At 44.4% G+C, this 14,811-nt stretch overlaps 1 protein-coding gene across 2 annotated transcripts in view; it reads right to left on the minus strand.

Moving 5' to 3' along the window:
* Positions 1-1,181: 1,181 nt before the first annotated feature.
* Positions 1,182-14,811, minus strand: part of FKBP4 (FKBP prolyl isomerase 4) — a 143,648-nt gene continuing 130,018 nt past the window's right edge. For both annotated transcript variants that reach the window (XM_033951726.1, XM_033951725.1), the window contains exons 9-10: positions 3,355-3,594; positions 1,182-1,914 (exon numbers count right to left, since the gene is read on the minus strand). In XM_033951726.1, coding sequence (XP_033807617.1) covers positions 1,813-1,914; positions 3,355-3,594 — 342 coding nt within the window. In that variant the 3' untranslated portion in view covers positions 1,182-1,812. The remainder of the gene's footprint in view (positions 1,915-3,354; positions 3,595-14,811) is intronic.

The raw sequence follows: 14,811 nt of genomic DNA on the forward strand, positions 1-14,811 counted from the left end.
ACCATGGGGGTCGAGGCAAAGGCCTTTTCCAGAGGACCAAAGATCCAGGATCTTGGCACAATGCCTTCGGAGAGCTCGTTTTTGAAGGGTAGCATAGCGCGATCAGGTCTCAGGACAATGTTCAGGCCCCAAGAACTTAATACACCAATGATGGGGGTCAGTGAGAGAAATTGCCCAATTACACTGGCTACACTTCTTAAATCTAGTAAGAGGCCAGGACATAGAAAAAAAAAAAATACGGCCGCAACCAAATGAGGACCGGTAGCATGGCCTGAACCCAAGTCCCGCCGGACGAGAACCACTGGAAGAAAAATAAGGGTTTTAAAAAAAAAAAAACCCAGAAGCGCTGCACAGCGACTAAAAGAAAGGAACAAATAAAGAAAAAAGAAAGCCGGGGTGTGAGAAGGCAACTCAAAAACCGGCAGAGCTGAGAAACAGGTGCTTCTTGGCTCCATGGAAAATTGAAAACTGAAGTACCTCACAGGAGACGCACGACCTATGTTCGGTGGGAAGGAACTTGCGCATGCGTGGTGCAGTACTCACAAACTCTTTGAAAGTTCTACAAGCAAGTCTGCTTGTGAGGCTGTCCGCTACAGGGCTCCATGGATGACATCACCCACATGTTGAGAATATGCTGCCTGCTTGTCCTGGGATAAAGTGTGTTCCAGCGAAGGGGGGGATTGAGATGCTGAACTTGTGGGCTGGTGAAGGGAGAGAAGCAATTTTGGACTCCAAAAGTGGAAAAGAAGGAGTGAGGTACTGGTCCAAGTGAGGGAGAAAGGGCTGGAGGGAGCCTTGGCTTATACGTGTATCACAGTATTTTTGTCCATTTTTAGTTCTAAAATTGCCCTCAAGGTAGTCGTATATACAATACTCTTTATAAATCAGTATCCTGTAAAAACAAACTAATGGAGCCTGTAAAGGCATCCAAAATTGTATATAAAGCTTTTTTTTCAGCTGCAATTGCCCAGTCATAATTAGGTCATAACAGTACAGATATTAAGTAAACCTCTTTAAAACCTGATGTGTGAAAGTCAGTTGTTGACAGTTGGCATTTGTCATGGGATGAGCAGTCGAGCTTCATTCACACTTTTTAACTCCATCACTTCTGTCATGATCAGCATTAACAAATCCCACTGTAGCAAACAACTTGACATGTACAATAATATTGCAAAGATTTTATTTTAAAAAAAACAAAAAAAAAAAAACAATCGCTGCCTTGAACCAAAACCCCATAGCAAAGGCCACATTCACATTTTCAAATTAGAGCATAATTTTACAAAGCCAGGGATAAAAATTTTGGCATTGTAGAGGGGACAGACTATCCACTAATGTAAAAGGGTTTAATGACTTCTACTTGTCACTTCAGCTGGCAAAAATACAAGCATGGGAAGAGCATGGAGTAAGTTTCATATTCAAGAGCACCCACTGTTAGAACAGTTCATATATGACCACACCTCAATTTGTCTATAAAAATCTTCCAACAGCTCTAGATATTGGGGTTTGTTTAGCTAAAATCACAAAAAGTCCAAATGAGGAAAGAATCAAACTTATTGGAAGATATCCAAACTAAAAATGTGCACATAGAACACAAAATACAGCTGCAAAGGGCAAGAATGAATAAATAAGACCCCTTTTGATTGTGCCAAATCTCTGCCACCACCAATAGTACACTTACATATATAATTTGTTTTTCAGGGCTGTAGCCCAGACTGCTACTCTCCTGCAGCAACCTAATATAAAAATAAAGGTCTATTTGGTGGAAACTCCTCCATTATGAAATTAATTTGCCATTATGCATCTGCATTCAGATCAGGATCTATTTCCAGCTTCATTTTCCAATGCTTCAGTTTCTTCTTTCATTTCTACATCCTCTTTTTGGGTTCCAATTTCTTGAACTTTTCCAGGTTCTACCTGTAGGACAGAAATTGAAAACTTATTTCTTGATTCTGGCTGTGCCTCCAAGTATCAAATACAGTAAAACCTTGGTTTACGAGCATAATTCGTTCTGAAAACATGCTTGTAATCCAAAACACTTGCATATCGAAGTGAATTTCCCCATAAGAAATAATGGAAACTCAAGACGATTCTTTCCACAACCCAAAAACTTTAATACAAAATACTATATGTACTCGTATTGCAAGACCTCGCTCATTTAGAACAGTCACTACATTCTTGCAGCATCAGAGAGAGAAGAACCATTGGCTCAGTTGTGATGATGTGACACGTGCATACTGTATGTACTCGTATTGCAAGACTTTGCTTGTTTAGAACAGTCACTACACTCTTGCAGTGTCAGAGAGAGAAGAACCACCGGCTCAGTTGTGATGTGTGTATACTATATGTACTTGTATTGCAAAAAATTGTTTGTACAGTGGTACCTCGGTTTACGAGTGCACCGGTTTGCGAGTGTTTTGCAAGACGAGCAAAACATTTGCAAAATCGGCGCCTCAGAAACTGATCGCGCTTCGATTTGCGAGCGCCCCCCCCCCCCCCGCCGCCATCTGGCACCCCCCCGCCGCAACCTGAGGTCCCCCCAACCCACCCGAACCCTCCTCTTACTTTAATGTAGCCTCCGCACCGGCACCGGCACCAGAATGTCCTGTGCGTTGGTGCCGGTGCCCGAAGATCTGCCTCCTGTGCTGGGCCTCGAGCATGTGCGCATGCTCAAGGCCTGAGAGTTCACGTTCTGGGCCTTGAGCATGTGCACATGCTCAAGGCCCAGCACAGGAGGCAGATCTTTGGGCACCAGCACCAATGAACAGGACATGCTGGTGCCAGTGCCGGTACGGAGGCTACACTAAAGTAAGAAGAGGGTTCGGGTGGGTTGGGAGCCTCAGGTCGCGGCGGGGGGTGTGCCGGATCGTGGGGGGAGAGGGGTGCCGGTTCACGGGGGGAGCCTTCGGGGGGAGCAATGCCGGTTCTCATGGGGGGAGCAGTGCTGCTGGCCTCGGGGGGGGGGGGGAGGGGGGGTGGGAACATATCAAAGCGAGTTTCCATTATTTCCTATGGGGAAACTCGCTTTGATAAATGAGCATTTTGGATTACGAGCATGCTCCTGGAACGGATTATGCTCGTAATCCAAGGTACCACTGTATATCAAGTGAAAATTTAATAAAATGTTTTGCTTGTCTTGCAAAACACTTGCAAACCAAGTTACTTGCACTCCAAGGTTTTACTGTATTGGTAAGACCCTTATTACTGGATGCAGGAAGCAGGGACACTTCCACTTATTCAGGCCATCACTATCTCTACCACCACCCTTAAGATCAGACTAATTTTCTATAGAACATGAGCAACTAGGGATGATTTGCTTTAAGATTTTTCCCCTAAATTTAATGATTTCTAACTTACCTTTGCATCTTTCTCTATAAGTCTCTGGAACATGTTTGCATACATCTTTTTCTCCTTTTCATGCTGCTCTTTGATCTTTTGTTGACAGGCTGCTAACTGCACCTTTGCTGCTTTGTTGCTGGGGTACAGTTGTAAAACCTTCTGAAAGTCTGCTCGAGCCAATTCAAAGTCATTCACACTCAAATAGGCCTCTCCACGTCTGAATAAGCCCTTCTCATTATTGCTATCTATCTCCAGTGCCTACAGACATGGGGAAAGGGAGGAAATACAGAAGAGCAGTTTTCATTTCAAGGCCACAACCAAATAGTCACATATACACATTTTGTGGTATTGTGTTTAGCAGCAGTAGTACTACTCACAAACTATATAACTAAACCCACCAAAAACACCAGTGGTACTACATTCCAATAGAGGTAGGAAAAACTTCAGACACGGAGCTAGCACCCAATGGGTTTCTCATATGGATATATCATTTATTGCTCTTGCTCAGATCACTGGCAAAAACCTCAACTATTTTTGCTTATCTAGAGAATGATATGGCGGACTGAAGGCGCTGCTAAACCTCCAATGTAATTTGAATGACCTCACACTGACAAACCAATTGCTATATATAATATATGTTTAATAGTAATAAACAAAATACAGCTTACATCAAAAATAGTATCCAAATAGGATATAGTATCAGCAAATTAGACTAATGGAGGAGTTTACACAGAGTACTGGTATGCCATGTGTTGCCCAGTCCGTTCTGAAGCATAAACATAGAAACATAGAAATTGACGGCAGAAAAGGGCCATAGCCCATCGAGTCTGCCCATACCAATGACCCACTCCCTGATTCTTACTCTCCTAGAGATCCCACCTGAATATCCCATTTTCTCTTGAAATCTAACACGCTGCTGGCCTCAACCACCCGCTGAGGCAGCTCGTTCCAATGATCGACCACCCTTTCGGTGAAGAAGTACTTCCTAGCATCACCCCGAAATTTCCCTCCCCTGATTTTCAGCGAGTGTCCTCTGGTTACCGAAGGACCTGTAAGACTGAAGATATCATCTTTCACCTCTATACGCCCAGTAATATACTTAAAGGTCTCAATCATGTCCCCTCTCTCTCTTCGCTCCTCCAGTGAGTACATCCGCAGTTTTTTTAACCTTTCTTCATACGTGAGATCCCTGAGCCCCAAGACCATCCTGGTAGCCATTCGCTGAACCGACTCAATTCTCAACACATCCTTTCGGTAGTGTGGTCTCCAGAATTGAACACAATACTCGAGATGAGGTCTCACCATGGATCTGTACAGTGGCATTATGACTTCAGGTCTTCTGCTGACAAAACCCCTACGGATACAGCCCATCATTTGTCTTGCCTTAGACGAAGCCTTCTCTACTTGATTGGCAGCCTTCATGTCGTCGCTAATGATCACTCCTAAATCACGTTCCACTGTGGTCCTGGACAAGGTTTCACCATTTAGTGTGTAAGTTCTGTGTGGATTTTTTTTGCCTAGGTGCATTACTTTACATTTTTTAGCATTGAAGCCTAGCTGCCAAGTTGATGACCACTGTTCAAGCTGTCTTAGGTCCTGCGTCATAAAGTCGGGCACACTGCTTTTGCCAACTATGTTGCATAGTTTGGCATCGTCGGCAAACAGTGATACTTTTCCTCTAAGTCCTAGGGTCAAATCTCCTATGAATAAATTGAATAGAATCGGCCCTAAGACGGAGCCCTGAGGTACTCCACTCATCACTGCTGACGTTTTGGAGGGGGTACCGTTTACCATCACCCTTTGAAGCCTACCATCTAGCCAATCCCTTACCCATGTAGTGAATGTATCCCCCAATCCCATCGATTTTAGTTTGTTCAACAGCCTGCGGTGTGGGACACTATCAAAAGCTTTGCTGAAATCCAAATATATAACGTCAAGGGACTCTCCGGCATCCAGATGACTGGTCACCCAATCAAAGAAGTCAATCAGATTAGATTGGCAGGACCTTCCCCTGGTAAATCCGTGTTGATGTGGATCACGTAAATTTTCTTCGTCTAGAATTTTGTCAAGTTCCTGTTTGATCAGTGTTTCCATGAGTTTGCACACTATGGATGTAAGACTCACCGGTCTATAATTTCCTGTCTCTGTTCTGCAGCCCTTTTTGTGGAGTGGAATTACGTTAGCTGTTTTCCAGTCTAGGGGTACTTTTCCCGTGCGCATGGAAAGATTGAAAAGTACGGATAGTGGTTCAGCCAGAACTTCACTCAGCTCTCTGAGAACCCTGGGGTGTAGATTGTTTGGCCCCATGGCTTTGTCTACTTTGAGTCTTGAAAGTTCGTGGTAGACGCTACTAGGTGTAAACTCGTAATCACGAAACAGGTCATTTTGGCTGTCTCTTATTTGTAGTTGTGGACCATTTCCCGGTGCTTCACAGGTGAATACTGAGCAGAAGTATTCGTTTAGCAGTTCTGCCTTGGTAGTATCAGATTCTGCGTAGTTTCCATCTGATTGCCTAAGGCGTTCTATTCCATTTTTGTTTCTCTTCCTGTCGCTAATGTACCTAAAGAAGGATTTGTCCCCTTTTTTAATGTTCTGTGCTAGATCTTCCTCTGTTTGAAGTTTGGCTTCCCTGACTGCCTTTTTGACAGCCTTAGATCTGGCCAGATAGTCTTCTTTTGCCTCCCTTTTCCCAAGATGTTTATAGGTGATAAATGATTCTTTTTTCATTTTAATGAGGTCCGAAATTTCCTTGTTGAACCATTGTGGTTTTTTGTTTCTCCGGCGTTTGCTTACTGTTTTTACGTAGCGGCTAGATGCTTCGTTCAGGATGGATTTTAGATTTGACCACATAGTTTCCGGATTGTCAGTTTCTGCATGGTTTTGCAGCTCTTGATGGACAAAGTCTCTCATGTGTTCGAAATCTGCCTCCCTAAAGTTGAATACCCTCGTTGCTGTGTTTGATTTAGAGAAGCCTTTCCTGAGGTTGAGCCATACCATGTTGTGGTCACTGGAGGCCAGCGTGTCTCCCACTGATACTTCCGAGACACTGTCTCCATTTGTGAGTACCAGGTCCAGTATTGCTTTTTCTCTGGTGGGCTCTAATACCATTTGTTTTAGTTGTGCACCCTTAATGGAGGTTATTATTCTTTTGCTACCGCTCGTAGTTGCTGAGAGGGTGTTCCAGTCTGCATCTGGCATGTTGAAGTCGCCTAACAGTACTGTGTCACCACGCAAAGTGATGTTCTCTATGTCCTCAATCAATTCTTTGTCTTTGTCTTCCTGTTGTCTCGGAGGCCTGTATACCACACCGAGGTAAAGGCATTTTTCGTTCCCTCTGGCCAGGTTTACCCAAAGTGATTCCCCTGTGTATCTAACCTCTGTGATCCTGGTAGTTTTGATATTATCCTTAGTGTATAGTGCTACCCCCCCTCCTGATTTGCCCTCTCTGTCCCGACGAAGTAGATGGTAGCCTGGTATAACCATATCCCACCCATGTGAGTCTGTGAACCAGGTCTCGGATATCGCTACTATGTCAAGGTCAGCAGGTATACGACTTTTATATTCTAGTACAGTAACCTAAAGTCAATAATATTACCTGGTTACAAATCACATACTCACTTTCTATTGGATTGTCATATTTGTCATTTCTGTTGATTGGATGGTATACATATTGGTCATTGAGTCATATTGAAGCATGATGTCACTTGGTGTCAAATATGACTTCTCTATTTCCCCTCATAATGCATTCTTAATACTAAGATCAATAATTCCTGAGAGTGGCGCCCCTCCTTCCTAGGCTTGATTGTAGATCTGTCAGCACTTTTCACTTGCGGTTAGTATGACTTCTGGTAAGTCATTTTGACCTAGATTCATGTGGTTTGGTTTTCTTCTTGTGACCCAAGCACTTTCTTGGAAAGTCCCAGAATATCTAATGTGGTCACAGTCAGCAGGTGTTTGCCAAAGAGGGCAAAGATGCAAAAGGTCAAAGATGCACAAAAACATATTTATGCTGACAAGAAAATATGCACTTTTTGCATTGTTCATAGGCTTGGGTAAAGTTCAATTCAGCAACACAATATCTATATTAAACATTTATTCTGGGGTCTCATGGGGGTCTTTACCTTCATTCTCATGAAGGTCTTCCTCCTTATTCTCCCTCAGGACCAACAGGCATATTGCTTGAGGGGAAAAAATCACTCTCTCTGGAAAACAGTTAATGTGACAGCTTCAATGTTCAGACTAGGCACCACCATGCCCTGGTGCCCATTGTCACCTGTTGTGAGAAGTACAAGGCTAACTTGAGACCAAGGAGAGCAAAAACAGTGACCAGGCCAGCTTCACTTCTGCGGGTCCACCATCCACAGTCCTCTCTACAGCTACACCCCCTCCCGAAAGAGGGGGCAGGCAGATGCAACATTGCCACCATAACAGCTCTCCACCTGACTGGACTGATACAAGACCAGTGTAGTCGCTGAGACAAAGGAGCTGCATGAAAGTTTTTCCCATATGGTCCCTAAACAGGCATCTAGCATGATGTTGGAGACCAATTTGGGCTTGGTTTTCTCCAAATTGTCCTAGATGCAGAGTTCAAGCAGCACAGCATGGACCGCCTCAGGGGAAGGATCTGCTGGGTCCCCATTTAGCGCAGGGACCAACACTCACTCATACCTGCAGGTCACTCGTGGTCTCTAAACTCTTATGAAGCTATCCCGATCCCCTCCCAGGGGCCAGGTCCGCTTCTAGTCACCCACGCACAAGCTGTTAGTCCATGTCCCCATACTTGGGCAGGATTTCAAGTTGGCATTGGAATAGGACCCTCTCACAGGCTTGCCAATATTGGAGAACCTGTTTCACCTGATAAAAGGGTGGCCAGTGCCGGACCAACATAGACAAAACATGCCTAAGGAGAAGGGTCCAGCAGAAGGAGAATCTATCGAGGAGAGGAATGGTGACCTTAAACATGACTTGATCCTGCAGATTTACCTGTGGGACCTGTGAATCGAGCCAATACAGGAGTTAAACAACGTCTGCCAGCACTCAGCTGTACGGACAAATATACCAGCCAGTGGGTGCACCAAATCTGGGCCTAAATTGTCCATCATTGAGACTTAACAAGATATGTGGGGATGTGATGCCATCTGTTCCCTGAGAAGGGAATGCAAGAACCCAAACACCATAGTTATGGGAGATTTCAACTATCCTGGGATAGACTGGTGTCTTGGAAATTCAAAATGTGCAAGGGAAACGGAGTTCCTGGAAGCAGTCCAGGACTGCTTCATGGAACAACTAGTCGAGGCACCAACGAGAGGATCAGCGACTCTGGATCTGATCCTCAATGGGCTGAAAGGCCCCGCGAAGGATGTGGAGATCATAGGACCACTAGGAACCAGTGACCACAACATGATTCAGTTCAAAGTGCAAGTAGGACTACCTATGGGAAAGAGAACCAAGGCAACATCATTTAACTTCAAGAAAGGGAACTATGATGCCATGAGACAAATGGTGAGAAAGAAGCTCAAAAACAGCTCCAAGGAAACTCGGACTGTGGAGCAAGCCTGGTCCCTATTCAAGGACACAGTAAACAAGGCACAAAACCTATATATACCAAGATTTAGGAAAGGTTCCAAGAAGAATCAGACAAAGGACCCTGCATGGATAACCAGTGAAGTAAAGAAAGTGATAGGAGACAAGAAAAAATCATTTCGGAAGTGGAAAAAGGACAAAACTGAAGGAAACTGGAGAGAGCACAGGAAGCAACAAAAAGAATGTCACCGAGTAGTCAGGAAAGCCAAGAAAGAGTATGAGGAGAGACTAGCAAAGGAAGCAAGAAATTTCAAACCATTTTTCAGATATGTGAAAGGGAAACAGCCAGCGAGGGAGGAGGTGGGGCCCCTGGATGAGGGTGACCGGAAGGGAGTGGTGAAAGAGGAAAAAGAGGTGGCTGGTAGGCTAAACAAGTTCTTCTCGTCGGTCTTTACAATAGAGGACACATCCAGTGTGCCAGAACCGGAAAAAATCTTCAGGGGAGACCAAGAGGGGAAATTATCATGCATGGAGGTAAGCCTCGAAGACGTTCTCAGGCAGATAGATAGATTAAGAACGGACAAAGCTCCGGGCCCAGACGGGATCCACCCGAGAATACTAAAAGAGCTCAGAGATGAAACAGCAGAGTTACTGCAGCATATTTGCAACCTGTCCTTGAGAACAGGGGTAATCCCGGAGGACTGGAAGATAGCGAATGTTACACCGATCTTCAAAAAAGGATCGAGAGGCGACCCGGGAAACTACAGACCGGTGAGCTTAACCTCTGTTCCGGGGAAGATGGTCGAATCAATGATCAGGGAAGGTATCAATGAGCATATAGAAAAAAATAATCTGATGAGATCAAGCCAGCATGGTTTCTGTAAAGGCCGATCATGCCAAACAAATCTACTGCATTTCTTTGAGGGGATAAGTAAGCAATTGGACCAAGGTGACCCAGTAGACATTATATATCTAGATTTCCAAAAAGCCTTCGACAAGGTGCCCCATGAACGCTTACTGAAGAAACTGTGGAGTCACGGGGTGGAAGGGAACGTGTACAGATGGATCAAAAATTGGCTGGCGGACAGGAAACAGAGGGTAGGAGTAAAGGGGCACTACTCTGACTGGATAGGGGTCACAAGTGGTGTTCCGCAAGGGTCAGTGCTGGGACCATTGCTGTTCAATATATTTATTAATGATCTAGAAACGGGGACAAAGTGCGAAGTTATCAAGTTCGCGGATGACACAAAACTCTCCAGCAGGGCCAGAACTGTTGAGGAATGCAAAGAACTGCAGAGCGACCTGAACAAGCTGAGTGAGTGGGCAAATAAATGGCAGATGAGCTTCAATGTGGAGAAATGTAAGGTATTGCACATAGGGAAGGGGAACTCCATGTACAGCTATACGATGGGAGGGAGGGTACTCGGGGGAAGCAGCCAAGAAAAAGATCTGGGGGTATTGGTGGATAACACAATGAAGCAGGCGGCACAATGTGCAGCGGCCTCAAAAAAAGCGAACAGAATGTTGGGCATTATCAAAAAAGGTATCACTACCAGAACAAAAGAAGTTATCCTGCCACTGTATCGAGCAATGGTGCGCCTACATCTGGAATACTGCGTCCAATACTGGTCGCCATACCTCAAGAAGGACATGGCAATACTCGAGAGGGTACAGAGGAGGGCAACGAGGATGATAAAGGGTATGGAGAACCTTTCATATGCCGAACGGTTGGACAGGCTGGGGCTCTTTACCCTGGAGAAGCGGAGACTGAGAGGGGACATGATAGAAACTTATAAAATCATGAAGGGCATAGAGAAGGTGGAGAGGGACAGATTCTTTAGACTAGCAGGGACAACTAAAACAAGAGGTCATTCAGAAAAACTGAGAGGAGACAGATTCATAACGAATGCAAGGAGGTTCTTCTTCACTCAGAGGGTGGTGGACACCTGGAACGCGCTTCCCGGAGAGGTGATAGGACAGAGTACAATTCTGGGGTTCAAAAAGGGACTGGATGATTTCCTGGAAGCAAAGGGAATAACAGGGTACAGATAGAGGTTTACCTTACAGGACATTGAGCGAATAGGGTATGGATATTTTAGGTTAGGTAGGGAACACTTTCAGGTCATGGACCTGGGGGGCCGCCGCAGGAGCGGACTGCCGGGCACGATGGACCCCTGGTCTGACCCGGCAGAGGCAACGCTTATGTTCTTATATGTTCTTATGTTCTAAGTTGCCCATTGATTCAGAGCAGAGTGCCTATGTGGTATACACCAGAGATCATCCAACCAGGAAGACTCAACATCATTATGTGACAGAGACTAAGTGATGAACTTTACTTTTAGAACAAATAATTGCAACAGGTAGAGAATACCCTCCCCCCTCAAATTTTTGAATCTTTGCTTTTGTTTCAACAGGCAATGAGTTGAAGATAGTGTCTCCTTAGCAAGGTACACCAAGTTGCATTTGTTACATGTGTGGAATCAGGAGGGGAGTCCCTAAAATAGGGCTCCCAAGAGAATTTCAGTTAAATAAAGAACCATTTTTTGAATTCTGTTCAATTATGCCCTGTTAAATAATTGGTCAAAACCATGCAGTGTACACCAGATAAATTAATTGTTATAAACCAGGGTTTCTCAACCTGCAGTACATGTTCCCTAGGGGATATTCGGACCACCTGTTGGGGGTATGGGGGCTGATTCAATTCCTCCTCCCACCCGGTCCACCGCTGCCCCCCGCATTTAATTAACCCCTGCTGCAACTCAGGGAAGGGCCAGGCGCTGCTTGGCTGGCCTGGACCTTCTCTCCGACATCAGAATTGATGCTGGGAGAGGGGAAGGCTTGTGTGCCAGTGGCATGCAAGTCACTTTATGCTCCTGGCCCTTCCTGTCGAGAGAGAAAGAGTGAGAGAGTGTGAGAGCGAGAGAGAAAGTGAGAGAGAGAGAGAGCGAGAAAGAGAGCGAGAAAAAGAGTAAGAAAGAGAGAAAGTGAAAGTGAGAGAAAGAGAGGAAGAAAGTGAGATAGAAAGTGAAAGTGAGAGAAAGTAACAGAGAAAAAGAAAATGAGAAAGAGAAAGTGAGAAAGCAAGAAAGAACGAGAAAAGGAGTGAGAGAAAGAACAAGTGAGAGAAAGAGAGTGAGAAAGTGAGAGAAAGAACAGTGAGAGAAAGTGAGAGAAAGAACGAGAAACATGAGCTACTGGGAGAACGGGATAAAAATCTAAATAAATAAATAAAAAATAAAAATAAAAATAGTCAGAGAAAGAGAAGGAGAAAGTGAGAGAAGGAGAAAGTGAGAGAAAGAACGAGAAACATAGTCAGAGAAAGAGAAGGAGAAAGTGAGAGAGAGAAGGAGAAAGTGAGAGAAAGAACGAGAAACATAGTCAGAGAAAGAGAAGGAGAAAGTGAGAGAAAGAACAAGTGAGAGAAAGAACGAGAAACATAGTCAGAGAAAGAGAAGGAGAAAGTGAGAGAAAGAACAAGTGAGAGAAAGAACGAGAAACATAGTCAGAGAAAGAGAAGGAGAAAGTGAGAGAAAGAACAAGTGAGAGAAAGAACAAGTGAGAGAAAGAACAAGTGAGAGAAAGAAAAAGAAAGAGAACGAGAAAGTGAGTGAGAAAGTGAGAAAGAGAGAGAAAGTGAGAGAAAGAAGGAGAAAGTGAGAAAGAGAAAGTGAGAAAGAGAACGAGGAGAAAGTGAGAAAGAACGAGAGAACGAGAAAGTGAGAAAGAACGAGAAAGTAAGAAAGAAAGAGAAAGTGAGAAAGAGAACGAGGAGAAAGTGAGAAAGAACGAGAGAACGAGAAAGAACAAGAAAGAACGAGAAAGAAAGAAAGAAAGAGAAAGTGAGAAAGAGAACGAGAAAGTAAGAAAGAAAGAGAAAGTGAGAAAGAGAACGAGAAAGTAAGAAAGAAAGAGAAAGTGAGAAAGAGAACGAGAAAGAAAGAAAGAGAAAGTGAGAAAGAAAGAGAAAGTGAGAAAGAGAAAGTGAGAAAGAGAACGAGAAAGAAAGAAAGAAAGAGAAAGTGAGAAAGAGAACGAGAAAGTAAGAAAGAAAGAGAAAGTGAGAAAGAGAACGAGAAAGAAAGAAAGAGAAAGTGAGAAAGAAAGAGAAAGTGAGAAAGAGAAAGTGAGAAAGAGAACGAGAAAGAAAGAAAGAGAAAGTGAGAAAGAAAGAGAAAGAAAGAAAGAGAAAGTGAGAAAGAAAGAGAAAGTGAGAAAGAGAACGTGAGAAAGAGAACGAGAAAGAGAGAGAGAAAGAGAAAGTGAGAAAGAGAACGAGAAAGAGAGAGAGAAAGAGAAAGTGAGAAAGAGAACGAGAAAGAGAGAGAGAAAGAGAACGAGAAAGAGAGAGAGAAAGAGAACGAGAAAGAGAGAGAGAAAGAGAACGAGAAAGAGAGAGAGAAAGAGAACGAGAAAGAGAGAGAGAAAGAGAACGAGAAAGAGAGAGAGAAAGAGAACGAGAAAGAGAGAGAGAAAGAGAACGAGAAAGAGAGAGAGAAAGAGAACGAGAAAGTGAGAGAGAAAGAGAACGAGAAAGTGAGAGAGAAAGAGAACGAGAAAGTGAGAGAGAAAGAGAACGAGAAAGTGAGAGAGAAAGAGTGAGAAAGAGAAAGTGAGAGAGAAAGAGTGAGAAAGAGAAAGTGAGAGAGAAAGAGTGAGAAAGAGAAAGTGAGAAAGAATGAAAGAAGGGTTAAATATAAATAGATTAGGTTCTTACCTTGATAATATCTTTTCCAGTAGATAAGTATGGTATGATGAACCATGGGTATTTTATCCGCTCCCTGAGTCCACTGCAGGAGATACTGATCACTGTTTTCAGTACCTCCTCTTCCTCCCTGCTCTCTGCTGCCCCCAGTCAGTTAGTTTCAAAGCCGGAGATAGCCCTACAGGAGAGAACAGGAAGACCCCAACAAGATTTTGATCTGCTCGTAAATATAAACACATAGCTCGCGGGCTGCAGTGCAAGTGGAACACGGCTGCGCATGACATCCATGCACCGCAAATAAGGCATGAATCCATTCCATCCCAACCTGGGAAGGCTATCTGTGAAGTTAGGAGCAAAAACAAAGCTCCCAACTATAAAAAATATAGCTTTATTCAAATCAGGAAAAATCCAAGATGGAGGCCAAGGATGCCGATTTTGCACTAAAATCGCCAGGGAAATGAACAGGAAATCCCAGAAAATGGTGATTTGGGGATTTTAGAGGTCAGAAGAGGTAGGTCATACAGGGAAACCACCCCAAAACCCCTTTTCAAGATCCCCCCAAATCTCTAAAACAGGCTGGCTGTCAGTCTGTTTCTTCCATTCAGAACAATGGAACAGTGAGTAAGTGCAGGCAATGCTGAAACAGCATGTAGGGAGATCTAAATTCTCAGGAAGCTGTAAAGCTGGATTTCAAGTCTTCTAACTGCCCCACCGGCCCGACCACCACGGCCGGTGATGTCCATCACCCTCATATACGTCGTGCAATCACCTGGCGGAGGCACGCAGTCCGGTTCCAATCTCATTGCGCCTCCACAGAACCGCTCACCCTGCACTACACCCACTAGCAGACGAACCTGGAGTGAGCTAGCTAGCTCCCGATCCCAAAGCCTCGATCTGCCTGCAGGCTGTCCAAGGGGCTTACTGCCGTGCGGGGAACCCCCAAGAAACAGAAGTTTTCCAACAGTCTGCGATCTCCCGTAGCAGGGAACCTTTACAGCACGAGGGCAAACCCACGAAGGAAATACTGAAAATAAAAATACTGAAAACTAGCAAAAGAAAACACGAGCAGAAGAGACAAGCTCCTACAGGCTGGCATGTAGAAAGCAAGACGGGGGTCCAACAGGCATGCTCCAGGATATGCTAGCAGAGGGAGGAGTTAAGACTTCAATCTTCTGGAGCTTTCTACAGTGCCTGGTGGCTAAAGATGAATAAAACCCACTGGTACCGCAATAAAGGGGGATTGTACAAGA

The sequence above is a fragment of the Geotrypetes seraphini genome, chromosome 7, assembly GCF_902459505.1.
Source record: "Geotrypetes seraphini chromosome 7, aGeoSer1.1, whole genome shotgun sequence".
NCBI lineage: Eukaryota > Metazoa > Chordata > Amphibia > Gymnophiona > Dermophiidae > Geotrypetes > Geotrypetes seraphini.